This window comes from Phymastichus coffea, unplaced genomic scaffold, assembly GCF_024137745.1.
Source record: "Phymastichus coffea isolate CEN01 unplaced genomic scaffold, Cenicafe_Pcof_1.1 PCOF00066, whole genome shotgun sequence".
Taxonomy (NCBI): Eukaryota; Metazoa; Arthropoda; class Insecta; order Hymenoptera; family Eulophidae; genus Phymastichus; species Phymastichus coffea.
In genome coordinates this window covers 315,915-329,799 of record NW_026706877.1, presented here as the reverse complement: position 1 = coordinate 329,799, position 13,885 = coordinate 315,915, and the positions used below count along the sequence as shown (strand labels likewise).

At 29.0% G+C, this 13,885-nt stretch overlaps 3 protein-coding genes across 4 annotated transcripts; 2 read left to right on the top strand and 1 right to left on the bottom strand.

The window, feature by feature from the left end:
* Positions 1 to 1,347: 1,347 nt before the first annotated feature.
* Positions 1,348 to 6,279, top strand: LOC131667493 (DNA excision repair protein ERCC-6-like). The gene is made up of 14 exons (XM_058940937.1): positions 1,348 to 1,671; positions 1,742 to 1,983; positions 2,070 to 2,518; positions 2,586 to 2,715; positions 2,819 to 2,971; positions 3,079 to 3,206; positions 3,287 to 3,441; positions 3,503 to 3,817; positions 3,941 to 4,132; positions 4,216 to 4,371; positions 4,448 to 4,558; positions 4,637 to 4,840; positions 4,961 to 5,774; positions 6,083 to 6,279. Exons 1-14 carry the CDS (start codon positions 1,624 to 1,626, stop codon positions 6,277 to 6,279), a joined length of 3,294 nt encoding a protein of 1,097 aa, XP_058796920.1. The 5' UTR covers positions 1,348 to 1,623.
* Positions 6,280 to 6,318: 39 nt separating this feature from the next.
* LOC131667494 (NEDD4-binding protein 1-like) lies at positions 6,319 to 9,769 on the bottom strand. 2 transcript variants are annotated; one of them, XM_058940939.1, is made up of 7 exons: positions 9,563 to 9,769; positions 9,163 to 9,501; positions 8,892 to 9,074; positions 8,472 to 8,815; positions 7,926 to 8,385; positions 7,623 to 7,832; positions 6,319 to 7,523 (listed from the first exon to the last, which is right to left on the bottom strand). In XM_058940939.1, the coding sequence occupies exons 2-7, from the start codon at positions 9,339 to 9,341 to the stop codon at positions 7,319 to 7,321; spliced, it is 1,581 nt and encodes a 526-aa protein (XP_058796922.1). In that variant the 5' UTR covers positions 9,342 to 9,501; positions 9,563 to 9,769; the 3' UTR covers positions 6,319 to 7,318. The 2 variants fall into 2 exon arrangements, with proteins under 2 accessions (XP_058796922.1, XP_058796921.1); XM_058940938.1 differs by having other exon boundaries at positions 6,322 to 7,523; positions 7,926 to 8,403.
* A 113-nt stretch (positions 9,770 to 9,882) lies between these two features.
* LOC131667495 (probable DNA replication complex GINS protein PSF2) lies at positions 9,883 to 11,708 on the top strand. Its single transcript, XM_058940940.1, has 4 exons — positions 9,883 to 10,039; positions 10,342 to 10,589; positions 10,661 to 10,769; positions 10,854 to 11,708. Exons 2-4 carry the CDS (start codon positions 10,345 to 10,347, stop codon positions 11,052 to 11,054), a joined length of 555 nt encoding a protein of 184 aa, XP_058796923.1. The 5' UTR covers positions 9,883 to 10,039; positions 10,342 to 10,344; the 3' UTR covers positions 11,055 to 11,708.
* Positions 11,709 to 13,885: the final 2,177 nt, after the last annotated feature.

Genomic DNA, 13,885 nt, shown 5'->3' with positions numbered 1-13,885 from the left:
AGTAACAAACTAAAAGCACTTGTTTATAACAAATGAAAATGCTAAGCCAAAAAGCGTCGAAAGAGAACTATGGCGAGAAGCTGAAATATATACAGATACAGAAATAGTTTTTGGTCGATTAAATATGAAAAGAATAACAGTCACTCAATAATCAACCTAAAGGTTGAATTTCAATATGATAATTTAATCAACTGTTATAATGTTCTATCCATTAAAATCATAATCCAAAGTAAAATGTTATTAACAAATAATGAAACAGCAGAAAGTAATGAGAATATTGTTGTCGATTTGATTTCAGACGAGTTATAGAAAGAGAATCACTACATTGCAAACCAATAAGATTGATTGGTGCAATAATTTGATCATTTTCTAGGAAGATTACACTTCTATTCTAACTCGCATTCTCAAAAAGCATGTAGAGTTCTTATTCATCGAAACAATGTGGGAAAATACGTGCGCAACGAACAATGCTGTGGCTGATTCTCCAATAGATACGAAAATTGTATGCAACCAGTTGCTGCCGACTTACGATTTAAAATACCTCAACTTTGCAATTTCATGCAACATAATCTTAATAATGATAACGAAATTACGTTAACTTACAAACGTTTTTTTATAATATTATATTTAATCTGAGTAATATTTTCCAATAACCCAATAACTATTGGCTAATAATTTGAATATTTTTCACTCTTTTATTAAAATATACTTGTATTTAAGTTTGTCTAATAATTTTGAAGTTGTGTTAAGCATTTGTCATTTCAAGTTTGCAGCAGCAGAAAATCCACTAAAAATGGCTTGTCGCTTACGATTTTGGTGTCTGTTATGGAGATTAAGGAAGATCAAATGGTCGTTATATAGTTTATCCCGCAATAAAATTTTAAATTTCAGTGGACTTTATTGTACCTATATTTATATAATACTACGATAAAGTATCAAATTAGACACAAATCGACAAAAATTTACCCGAAAAAATTATAGAAAAACTGCGCGTGATTGGCAAGGAAATTATTGTCAAAACTGGATAATAATTTCGGGTAATTTATTTTTTGTTAATTAAAAAATCCCAAAAGTAGAACACGCCCAGATCAGTATAGAAATTGAATCTGCGTAACGTTAATACAGTTTTTATAAAAATGAATGTGTTGAGTCGTTAGTAAAAATCATACGTAATTTTTTTTATGTAATCAAAATATCGCCATTACAACCATACCCTATAAAGAAATAAATATTATTTTCTCATTATAGCTCGATATGCATCGAAAAGATCAGTAGGTAACGTAGACTCAAGAAATACTACGCTTTAATTTGAAAAAGGCAGCTGATGTGTTGACTGTCGATCGAAGTCGAGACCGCAAGAGTGAGATAAATTCTTAAGACAGATCGTCAATATTACACAAATTTGTATACTCTTGCTTTTCCTACTTACGTTTTATAGTTAATAGTTAATAAGCGATTTTATTTTGAAAATATCTTCGCATTCATTTATATATTGATATATCGACTAAAATAACCTCCATGACATTGCATTACATCAAAAATTTCAATAGAGTGGTTGTGATACAAATAGTTTATTTGATTTATATCTATCTAAATACTTGAAATTCTCTAAATTTTGTAAATATGGAAAATGAAACTCAATGTACGGAAGATGCAAATGAGTTATCTGAAGTATATACCTATTATTTTCTATTTGTATCATACTGTAGAATATTTATTTATTTATCTTTTAATTCAAAAGGTACTTTCAGTACAATCTGAAGCAAGTATCCTGCAAAAGGCTTCAGAAGAAATAAATAAACTTGTTGAAAAGAAAGAAACTGATAACGCAACACAAAAATTTATTGAAAGCAACTTATCAGACCTCAAGCAACAACCAGAAAGTAATATTTTGAAAACTAGATTACAAAATCAAGTGAAAACTGGAGAAATCACACCATTTCAAGCAGTTAATAAAGAAATAGATACCATTAATAATACAGGGTATGATGTCCACATATTAATTTATTACAATACTTTTAATAATCTAATAACATCTTCATTAAGTTGTATTTTATTTTACTTTTCAGACCACCTAAAAAAGCTACTTATCTTTTGGATTTTGAAAAGTATTTATATCAACAGGCAGAACTTGCCAAGCAAAAAAGATTATTAAAAAAGAAAAAAGCTACAGCTAATAAAAGAGACAAGGAATCACCTCCAACAAAAAAAATCAAAACCTCAGATTTAGGAATCATTAAAGAAAAGAAAGACAAAAAAAGTCAAGTAAAATATGCAGGAATAGTAACTTTACAGAAAATAAATGTAGAAAATAATCAAGAAAGGTATATTGATGTAGATAAAATGGAATCTTCTAATAGCAGTCATGAGAAAATACAGAGTGAAAATATTGATGAAGATAACTCAGGAAGTGAATATATTCCTTCAGATGAGTATTACTCAGAGGAGGAACTGAAAAAAAAGCCTGAACACAAAAAAAAGGGTAATAGTGTACAACTTAACTCTCGTCCAAAAAGAGGTAAATTACACATCTTATGTACAAAATTTGTCATTAATAGAACAGAAATGATTTCATTTATTCACAGTTTTAGATGATGGTGATGAATATATTTACAAAGAAAGAGTAATAAACAGCAAATTTAAAAGAAATCCAAAATTACACAAAGTAGACAATTTTTTTAAAATTCCATTGCCTATCTGGAGGCAGCTGTATAAGTAAGTGGATGTAAATTCTCTATATACATAACAGTTTACAAAGAGAATCTTTCTATAGAAAAATATCTTAATATTTATAATTAAATTATTTTCTTTTTTTTAGATATCAAAGAGTATCTGTAAAATGGCTTTGGGAATTACATACAAGAAACTTAGGAGGTTTATTGGGAGATGAAATGGGACTAGGTAAAACCGTACAAGTGATTGCATTTCTAGCTGGCCTTGATTGTAGTGAATTATTGACTGATGGTGGAAGGTAATGTGACCAATTAATTTTAACATTAAAGTATTATGTAATTGAAATACAACATAGCTATCTCTATAAAGTAAGTATTTCATAGATTACTTTTTTTTGTATTGTAGGTTTAGGGGTTTGGGACCAACAATAATCATCTGCCCAGCTACATTACTGGAGCAATGGGTACAGCATTTTCATGATTGGTGGCCAACCCTTCGTGTGGTCATGCTACACCAATCCAGTACTTTTCAAGGTATTAATTTAGTATTAATCTCAACATCATTGAAAACTAAAAAATATTTTAGTCATAAGTAACAAATATCATCATCATAGGTAGTATTGATGAGTTGTTGCACAGTCTCAAAGGCGGTGGAATATTAATCCTTTCATACACAGGAATTTTGATTCACAAAGAACCTATTTTAAAATTCAAATGGCACTACGTTATATTAGATGAGGGTCACAAAATTCGCAATCCAGAAGCCAAAGTATATTCAATTAATTTTTAATGTATAAATTAATAATAAAAAAACATCAAACATGTTACAGGTAACAAAAATTGTGAAAGGTTTTCTCACACCGCATCGGTTGTTGTTAACTGGTAGTCCTATGCAGAATTCCCTGAAAGAATTATGGTCTCTTTTTGATTTCATTTTACCGGGTAAATTAGGTACTTTGCCTGCTTTTATGGAGCACTGTGCAGGCCCAATCACGAGAGGAGGTTATTCCAATGCGACTCGTTTGCAGGAAGCCACTGCATTGCAGGTTGCAACTATGTTGAAAAATGCTATAACACCATACATGCTGAGAAGAACAAAGTATGATGTACAGCATCACGTCAGTTTGCCTGATAAAAATGAACAAGTAAATTAATAATTATTTTATTTTGTAATGATTATCACCTTTCTAGTATTACATATTGAACATGGAGTAAATTCGTTTCTAATTTTCGTTAGCATATAAATAAAAACACTGCTTTATTCACAGATATTATTTTGTAGTCTTACTGAAGAACAAAGGCAGCTTTACAAACAATATTTAAGATCAGACGAAGTGTCTTTTGTTCTTCATGAGAAGCGTGAGGGTGGTAGATACAGAGCTCGACTTCTAGTTGCATTGACAGCCCTGCGTAAAATTTGTAACCACCCAGATCTATTTTTATATGCTGATACACAAACGGTAAACTTTGCACTAAAAATTAACTGAAGTTTATTAATTTGAAAAAAGTTTGCGCTTGTTAAATAAAATCTTTTTCAAAATAGATGTCCGATGAAGAAGAAGAAATAGAAATTAATGATGATCAGATTAATAAATTTGGTCATTGGAAAAAATCTGGAAAGATGACAGTAGTTCGCTCTCTTCTGAAAATCTGGAAAAAGCAGGGACACAGAGTTTTGTTATTTACGCAAAGTAGACAAGTAGGTATATCTGTAATTACAAAGATTCTTTCAAAGTATATTGATAATGTGGCGATCGAATTATGTATATGTTTAGATGATGCACATATTAGAAGGCTTAATTCAAAAAGAAAAATACACGTACTTAAGAATGGATGGAACAACTCCTATGGCTCAAAGGCAGTTGACCATTTCGAAATTCAATAAAGTAAGTTTTTTTTTCGAAAAAGTTTCAAAAATTCATTTGGAAAAAAATTATAGTCAAACAATGTATCTGCTTTTCAAGGATCCGTCATATTTTGTTTTTTTACTGACTACGAGAGTCGGAGGCTTAGGCGTAAATTTAACGGGAGCAAATAGAGTAATTATTTATGATCCAGATTGGAATCCAGCTACTGACGCGCAAGCCAGAGAACGGGCTTGGAGAATAGGTCAAGATAAAAATGTCACTGTATATAGATTAATTACTGCTGGAACAATTGAAGAAAAGGTACAGACTTTTTTAACAATAAAAACGTGTATTTTCTTTTTTTATCGCTGTTTTGTGGTTTATTAAAATTAATGATGCTGTTTGTAATATTGAGATTACGTTAAATATTTACTTTTGTAGATGTATCATCGTCAAGTATTCAAAATACTCCTTTCTAATAAAGTTCTTGAAGATCCACGACAGAGACGTTTATTTCGAACAACAGATTTAACCGAGCTTTTTAATTTAAATGAACCAATGAACGGTGAAAACAGTGAATCTGACCAACTGTTCCGTGATTCGAAACTCTCTCCCAGTAATATAAATTTTACTGTCAGTAAAATTGAAGCCATGAAAAAACTTGCTTCGGAACTAAGCAAAAAAATTGGGGAAAAAGTAGCTAAAAATAAATCTGTTGAAAAAGAAATCAGTCAAGAAAATAGCAACAAAGCCGATATAAGCAAAGATATGGTGGAGGTGAATGATCAAATTATGAAATCCGCCGATAAAATCACTAACTTACCTGAAAGTAATATTGATGTTCAAGATCAGTCGTACTTGCATGAAAATAAAATTATCATAAAAACTGAAAAGGATGAAATAAGTGAAAAAAAGAGTGACAGAGATGGAAATGCAGAAAGCATCAATCAGGAGCAAGATACAGAAGTAAATCAAATGGAAATTGAAGAGGGTGAAATTTTTGATGACTCGTCAAATTATGCTAATGATGCTGCCAAAATTAGTGGAAAGAATTTTAAAGATAATAAAACTTATAAATCACATCACAAACATAAAAAACATAAAAAAAGTAAACCAGATGACAATATCTCTGCATTGTTCGATGGAGAACGTGTTTCATGTTTAATTGGGCGTCGTCTTGGCAAATCAAAAGAACCAGATCCAGTAACCAATTCTGATGATCAATACGTTTTGTCAAAGTTATTTTCAAAAGCTGGTGAGTAGTCATTACAATATAAATTTTTCACTCTATTTCACATGAAAATTGGGAAAAAATGCAAATTAAATAAAAAATAAAAAAAAGTATTTATAAGTATGAATGACAATTATCTAAACATTTGAAAACAGATCGTATACAAGATATAAATTCGCTGTTTTTTTATATGAATTAATTTTTTGTCACTGTAAAATATTTGAAAAATGTATTAAAAAATTGTGATCTTATAACAAAATTTCTTATTATGCTGATATCATCGCAGGCTTTAATCATTAATACTATGATACATTTTCAACTTTTTACTTTAGCCGTGAGTTCAGCTTTTCAACATGAATCAGTATTAGCCAATGCAGTACTCAATCCAGAAGAACAAACTCTTTTGCAAAGAGCTGCAAAGGAAACTGCAGTGGAAAAAATGGGTTGTATAAGACAATCACGGAAATGGTGCTGGAAACCTTCTTGGGATGAACCGTCTGAAGAAGATTTCGAAAATGATAGTAATTAACAATATTTTATTTTTGTTGTATATATGTACAGTATTTATTGCTGTGTGAAGATGTGCGGAAACGTATTAAGTTCAATTACTTTTCTATAAACTGTTAAATAAATGTTTCTAATAAACGGTTATTTATATAAAATGTTTTGCATTTGGTGATCTGAAGTAAAGCTACTTTATTCATCTTGTAAATAAACAGCTTATAAGATAAACGAGCTATTAGGTTGAATTACACTCTAAAACGAAATTTAGACTTTAATCTTTCTTACACTTAAGTCCTTGACTCAACAAACATTCGTAAAACTATTTACTACCTTAGATATTAATTTTATTATTCACTTGTAACTTTCAACGGTATAAACCTTATATTTTATTATGCCAATTTTGTATTAAAATTAAAAATAAATTATATGTACAGTAAGGTCTATTACATTTCATATTTTCGAGTAGCCGCAATGTCGATGAAATTAAGGCACCGTCATACACTTCTATATATAATCAATCATTAAAAATTATAAATAAAGATAGGTTCTTGAAAAGCTTATCGACAATAAATGTTTCCACATAGAATACGATTAATTATTTTCTGCGCAGCCGTTTTCTCACTTAAATATGTAAAACTAAAAATCAAACAATGATTTTTAGCATTCATTGATATTTATATTTACAACAAAAACAAAACGTTAGCATGCGTCATCACCAAATGAATATCTAAAATTAATCGTTGGACTGTTGATTTTTTATGACAACGCACAACGGCTATGCTAATTACCCTAAAATAATTAGTCATGAACTTGATAACAGCGTTTATCGTTGGTAAGTTTTTAAAGTACCCAATATTTACAATTTAGGTAAACCAATAGAGAGAAACTGCGACCGATTTTCTTCATTCACCGTATACCTATAGAAATGTATGGGGACCTTAAAAGATAAAGCTGTAATTCACGATAAGAACGTATCAACCTTGAAAATTGAAAAATTATATTTAGAGTTTTTTTTTCCCTTTTAACATGGTTTAATTTTGATAAATTTCCATTACTCAAAAATGTTAATGTTTCAAAAATTCTGCCAATGAAGGTCCACTTCTTCCTAAAGGATCCTCTGGAAACATCACATAATCACCAACGAAGGTAGGTATCAACAATCTTTTTTCGATTGTATCTCTATACTCGACTTTTTCAGCGTATAGATCTCGAAATTGATCTTGAGATACTACTATACCGTTGCATGCTCTAGCGTACTCAAGAATGTACCTGAAGTACAAGTTTGATTATAATTGATTTTAGTTTTATTTAAATAGATTTTTTAAATCGTAATTTTTGAGCAAAGTAGTTTTCATTGTTTACAATTACCTATCATCATAAGATGTTATAAATTTGTTGCCAAGTTTTCTACTTGGTGTGAAAACCACTATTCCTTCTTCATACCATTTCTCAAGCAAAACATGGTTTCTCGACCTCCTATATTGGGGCACGAAAACCTTTACAGTATGCCCCTTTTTAGTGAAATAGTCGATTAGCATTTTTATGCCTTTTTCGCTAAAGGTTTTATTGTTGGTATATCTGACAAGTTATATGCAAATAATAAATATTTTCATAAAAGCATGAAAAGTGTTTATTTTAGATTAATAAGATTTTTGTCTTATTACTACTTACGCCATAGCAACATTACTACCATCAATCACTATTTCACGTAATGTTCCTTTTTTTGGCTTAGAATCATCACTTTTTTTTTGACATTTGGATTCTGTATTCTGAGCTGAAAAAATCAATTCGCCTTTACTCTTCTTTTTAACTGGTAATTTAGTCACTTTTGACACTGTTTTTGTAACAATTTTTGTTTTAGCCAAGCCCCTGGTAATTTCAGACACTTTTTTTGTATTTAACTTTTTTACTCCAAACTTAGTCACTTTTGGTGATTTTTTGGCCAATTTTTTATTACTGTTGTCATTTTTAAGATACCTTAGATTAGATGGTTCACCAGTAGTGTCTAATAAAATCTTATCAGATTTTAACAAATCATCATTTTCGTTAATTGGTTTTGATGATATCAATGTCGTTGGTATCTCTGGTAATGATGACCACACAACCATACAGTCTTCAGTAGGCTTGGTTACTGGTTTATGTATTGAAGCTATGTATAAAATATATGTATTTAACGAATTTAAGAATTAATTAACCACATTCAAATTGAAGACTTACTTTGGGGTTCATCGTCTAAGACAATGACAGAATCTAATAAATTATGTGCAAGATTTGCATGTTTACAAACAGTTTGAAGGCAAGTTTTTGAAGATGATTGAGAGAAACTATCATCAATTACAACAATATCCTGACTATTTACTTGAGTCTCAATACTGTTATCATTGGCAGCATCTATATCCAAATCATCTACACAGATGATACTTTCATCTAGTTTGTTTGATAATTTTGCTGTTACCGGCTGATCTACATCTCTGATTCTTGATAATGGGCTCTTATTTAGCTTTTTTTTCTTAACTTGGAATGAATCTGCTCCCATGAAAGTAGATAAATTCTCTTCTTTTCTAAAATATAAAAGTGTAAAAAATCACATTTACAGTAATGCAAAGAAAATTGTTATTATTTATACAATAATAAAACCTTTTTGTTTTTATAGGAATACTTGAAGAAGTAGCCACTGCTTGCTCGTTAGTATTTGCACCAATTTTACTCTCTATTTCATTATTCAGATTGATTTTTATTTCATTTTTATCATGTTCTGATACATTTCCAACTTCTTTTACTTTTGTGTCTTCAGATTGAACCTCTGCATTTGACCTTTCACTGGTTTTGTATGTAATTTGACAAACAACATTATTTGTGTTTTTTGAAATATAATTGATATTTCATAACTTTTCAAAAGTGTGCCTACCCATTATGACGTAGATGTTTCAAGGGACTTTCATACAGGAACGTTTTGATATTTTTGTTTCTACTTTTTTGAACTTGACTTTTAGCACGTTTACGTGATATGACTGGACTTTTCTTAATAACCGTTGATTTTCTATTTTTTACAGGTGTCCTTACATTTATTTTTCTGGTTTTTGCCATTGAGACTTGTAAAATACAAAATCTGTGATATTCTTATTTTCAATTATTGATCGAGTTGTATATTTGCTAGCGCAAACTAGCAATTCAAGTCACATGTTTCTTATTAATGAACTCAAAACAATTATCACAACAAAATATGTAAATTCGTAATTTTTATTTCCTGTATAAAGAATGAAGTCAGTTTAAGTTATGCATGTAAAAATATGCAAAGCATGATGTACCTATTCAAAGTATTGTGTAGGTGAATTTCGATCCACAATAAAGCTTTCAAAAACCAAATATAGTACAATAATTTTTAATTATAAATATATGCCCTAATTAAGTTTCTACTGTATCGAAAGAGTGGTAGCTATTGTTATTTAACACACGAATTAAAGACGCTATTATTCCACAGATCCGAGTTCGATCACTAATATATATTACCCGAATATCCGATCTAACCATCTAACCTAAAAATTTCACTCTCTTCTACTACGTCACAAAACATGAGCGAATGTTGCAGAAAACCCGCGAAACAAAGCAGTATATAGTATATCTCAAAATCTGGGAACACACTATACATACCCACGAATATACCTGAACCGTAATTGTATTTATTTGTCATTTTATTATAAAAATTGTTTTAAGTGGAATAAAATATTATTGATATAAAAGATCAATTCAGCTGATTGCTTCTAATAAACAGAAGGAAATAAAAGGTTCGTCTTGTATTTTCGATTTTTATCACATAATGTTAGATAACAATTATTTTATTAGCTGAATTCACAATACAAAAACTTAAATATTACCCTCTTTTACTTCTTTTTTCTAAATAAAAAAAGATTCATTAATATAAAACTTGTCATTCTTCGTTCATAACATTAACCATCATGAAGATTTTGTAATCATTCATCTATTTCAATGTTAATGTTCTTTTTCAAATAATAAATTGTTTAATTCGCTAATAAAAGTACGCTTATTATAAACATATTTATAAGAGTAATGCATTTTTTTCTAACAGAAAATGAACCCGAGTGAAGTAGAATTTTTAGGAGAAAAACATTTAGTTAGTATTGTTCCAAACTTTACATTCAATGTAATTCACTTAATTTCTGGCCCAATAGGGCCATTTCGAGCTGGTTTACCCATAAAAGTTCCTATTTGGGTAGCTTTGAATCTCAAACAACAACAGAAATGCAAAATTGTTCATCAAGAATGGATGAACACAGAAAAACTTCAATCAGTTTTGGAGGAAGAAAAAGTTAACAAGTTTGTTTATATATCTACTGTATATATTATTTAATTAACAACAATGCTTTCTAAACTGATCAATTTTTTAGACTTTTTACTAAAATGCCAAGTAGCCATTACATGGATGAATCTCATTTAGTACTTACCCATGCTCCTGATGATATTCCTGATGTTGATAATGTTAGAACAGCCATAAAGGTATGAAATTCGAATGTTGATACTTATCAAATCTGATTTATTTATCTTCAGATTTAAACTATATTTCAAAACTTTTTTTTTTAGGATATTTGGGACTTACGAATGTCGAAGTTGCGTAGCTCTATTATTAATTTTGTACAAACAGAACCAACTAGAACATATGCAAAATTAGATCACCTTACTGAATTAGAAATTTGTAGTGTGCGTTCTCTTTTGCCTGATGCTTTAGATATAATACTTTACATGGATAAAAGATGTGATAAATCACAAGGTGATACTGCATAGTCAATAAGAACTACATTTTCATATTATAGTTTAATTAATAAAATTAAAGTAATCTATTTTTACCGATTTCAAGAAGAAGAAGGTATTACAATTTGCCTAATGTTTTTTTTATGTATGCGATTATCTCCAAAATACTTTAATTGATTTCATTGGGAATAGTCTCATTTGAAATGGATTGTTTTTGATCCTATTTGATTATTAACTTGCTTGAAGTATTAATCTGCAAATAATTGCAATAAATTAAAATAAAATCATTCTTGTTTTACAAATAATGTTTTTTGTACATGGTAGAAATTGGTAAAATATACCAACAGAATTTATTATCTATATATCAAACTTGTGACTTTTATTTTGCATCCTATCAGCTATCATAATTTAGGTTAATAGCATAGGTCCTAATTAAAAAGTAATTTAAATAGAACCAATCAATTGTTAAATAGATAAGACAAAGGGTCACGACAAAAACTTAGACGTAAAAATTGTGCTAACTATGTGAATCGTTTTACGAGTACATGAATTTATGAGACGAGGGTGTTATATTTTTTTAAATAACTAGAAGTCTGCATGCGATGTAAACGTACGGTACATCCACGATATAAATTTTTATTTTATAATTTGTTATATCTCTTATATTCTTGTAAGTAAAATAATAAATTTGAAAGTATCATTAATTATACGAAAACAGTTTTTTGTAAATGTAAATTTTCATTTTTTGTTTATGCTCATGATTTCTAAAAAATATTGTAATTGAATTCTAAACCTAATTCGAGAAGTGCAATATTTAATTGTTCGTGACTAAAGGCATCGCTACGCTAAAGTCGATGACTACTTTTCGTTTGTCCATGAAATTTGTATATAGTTATAGTATATGCTTTGTAAAGTGGTAAGTACGATAGATTTAGAGAATTGAGATATTCGGGCACAATAATATCATCTAATTCACCATTATTGTAATAAATATTACACTATTAGTCGCAGTATATAAGCATTCATTAGTGTAACTAATAAACTGAAAATTTGTTTATTGATATTGTGTATATCTTCATTCCTAGCTGATAATTTGCACAACTATCTGCTTCATCAAAATTCTTGTCATAAATAAGTTTGTCAACAATATCATCAACAAAGGTTATTATATTATAGATGTTAATATACAATAAGAATATCGATATAATCTTAATATTTATCATTCAATATACCATTTCCGATCTTTAATAGAAAATTTGAAAATTCAATTTTATTTGGTAAAATTCATATAAATAATTAAATTAAGTATTATAAAATGTTTCGATTGACTTTATTTTATGGGTGGATTTCAAACTTCAGTTCTTGTTCCTCTGGTTTTAAAAGCTAAGAATTTAAAATCACCTAAAATCATAATTTTCTCACCAAATAGTAAATAATTTCCCAAAATATATTGCAAAAATTTATTTGCAATATCTGAAACGTTACCTCAAAAATTGGCTAAACTCATGGGGGATCGCAGTAAATGAAAATTACAAACGACATTCACACTACGAAAAGACACCTGCCCTTCCATTGCACTGAACAATAAATATATTCCACAAAATAATAAAATAAAATACTCAGGGATCCACCTCGACAAGAGATTAACATGGAAAGAACACCTATTTACAAACGTAAACAATTAGGACTAAAATGGAGGAAAATGTTCTGGCTCATTGGAGGAAAATCGGAACTATCAAAATAGAAAATAAATTATTGCTATACAAAGCAGTAATCAAACCTGTATGGACATATGGCATCCAATTATAGGGCGTTGGAAAGATTTCAATCAAAAGTATTACGAAATATAGTGCTAGCACCATGGTTCGTTCCCAATGAAATAATAAGAAACGACTTGCAGATTCCAACAGTAAAAGAAAAAATCAAAAAATTCTACACAAACTACAATACAAGGCTTCAAAACTATCCCAACAAACTTATCAGCAACCTTTTGAATACAGCTATCACCAATACGAGACTCAAAAAACACAAACTTATAAATCAATAATAAAGAGAAGTAAAACTAAATTTAATGAATGAATTATAATGTAAATCAAAGTCAGATTATTCAGTGAAATACTCGACCGCTATCCATGTGTCGGTTCGATGTATCAACATATTTACTTATTGTCCGAACATTAATGACAGATTGTACAGTTTCTCGAGAAATAATACAAAAAAAATCTGAAGCGTATCTAGGAGCTATTACAGCTTCATCTTAGTTGAATACTTTTCTTTTTTTCTAATTTTTCATCCTATTTAAGTTGTGCTTTTTTTGTTTGTTGTTGATATCCGATAAAAAAATAGCATGAATAACAAAAAATAGCAAATGAATAACAACAATAGATTCATTTCTATCTGAAAATTATAACTTAATAAATAATTAATTTTACAATTTGATTTGAAAATAGACCAATCACTAATTAAATAAAATAATCAAACAAAAACTCTATTTACATTCTTAGTTGCTCAGGCAACAAATCAGTTTTTTCCATTGTAGTATATACCATCGTTATCACCAACTATTTTACTTGAATAAAAATTGTATTTAAATAAAATACGAATGTATATAACATAAAAGTGAAATAAACTGTTAATTTTCTAATACGTATAGTGAGGATTGGTAAATGAGCAAACGTGTTCGCTATTGTGAGCTGAAAGTCACAGCCGAAATTCCAAATCAATGATGAATTTTATAAGTACAACTAATTATTTACAATATTCATAATTTAATATAATTTTTATATGAATCGTATAAAGGAAATAATGAATTAAATAAATTTATATCAATCTAATCTAATTTAAAAGCACACATGTTATTTCCA

Bases quoted from the DNA above. Each gene is read 5' to 3' on its own strand.
- LOC131667495 (XM_058940940.1), top strand. From the start codon at position 10,345: ATGAACCCGAGTGAAGTAGAATTTTTAGGAGAAAAACATTTAGTTAGT. The intron at 10,590-10,660 runs GTTTGTTTATAT...TCAATTTTTTAG, and splicing joins GAGGAAGAAAAAGTTAACAA to ACTTTTTACTAAAATGCCAA. The intron at 10,770-10,853 runs GTATGAAATTCG...TTTTTTTTTTAG, and splicing joins ATGTTAGAACAGCCATAAAG to GATATTTGGGACTTACGAAT.
- LOC131667493 (XM_058940937.1), top strand. From the start codon at position 1,624: ATGGAAAATGAAACTCAATGTACGGAAGATGCAAATGAGTTATCTGAA. The intron at 2,519-2,585 runs GTAAATTACACA...ATTTATTCACAG, and splicing joins TAACTCTCGTCCAAAAAGAG to TTTTAGATGATGGTGATGAA. The intron at 4,559-4,636 runs GTAAGTTTTTTT...CTGCTTTTCAAG, and splicing joins CCATTTCGAAATTCAATAAA to GATCCGTCATATTTTGTTTT.
- LOC131667494 (XM_058940938.1), bottom strand. From the start codon at position 9,341: ATGGCAAAAACCAGAAAAATAAATGTAAGGACACCTGTAAAAAATAGA. The intron at 8,816-8,891 runs GTTTTATTATTG...TTTATATTTTAG, and splicing joins ATTCCTATAAAAACAAAAAG to AAAAGAAGAGAATTTATCTA. The intron at 7,833-7,925 runs GTAAGTAGTAAT...ATAACTTGTCAG, and splicing joins GGTAGTAATGTTGCTATGGC to ATATACCAACAATAAAACCT.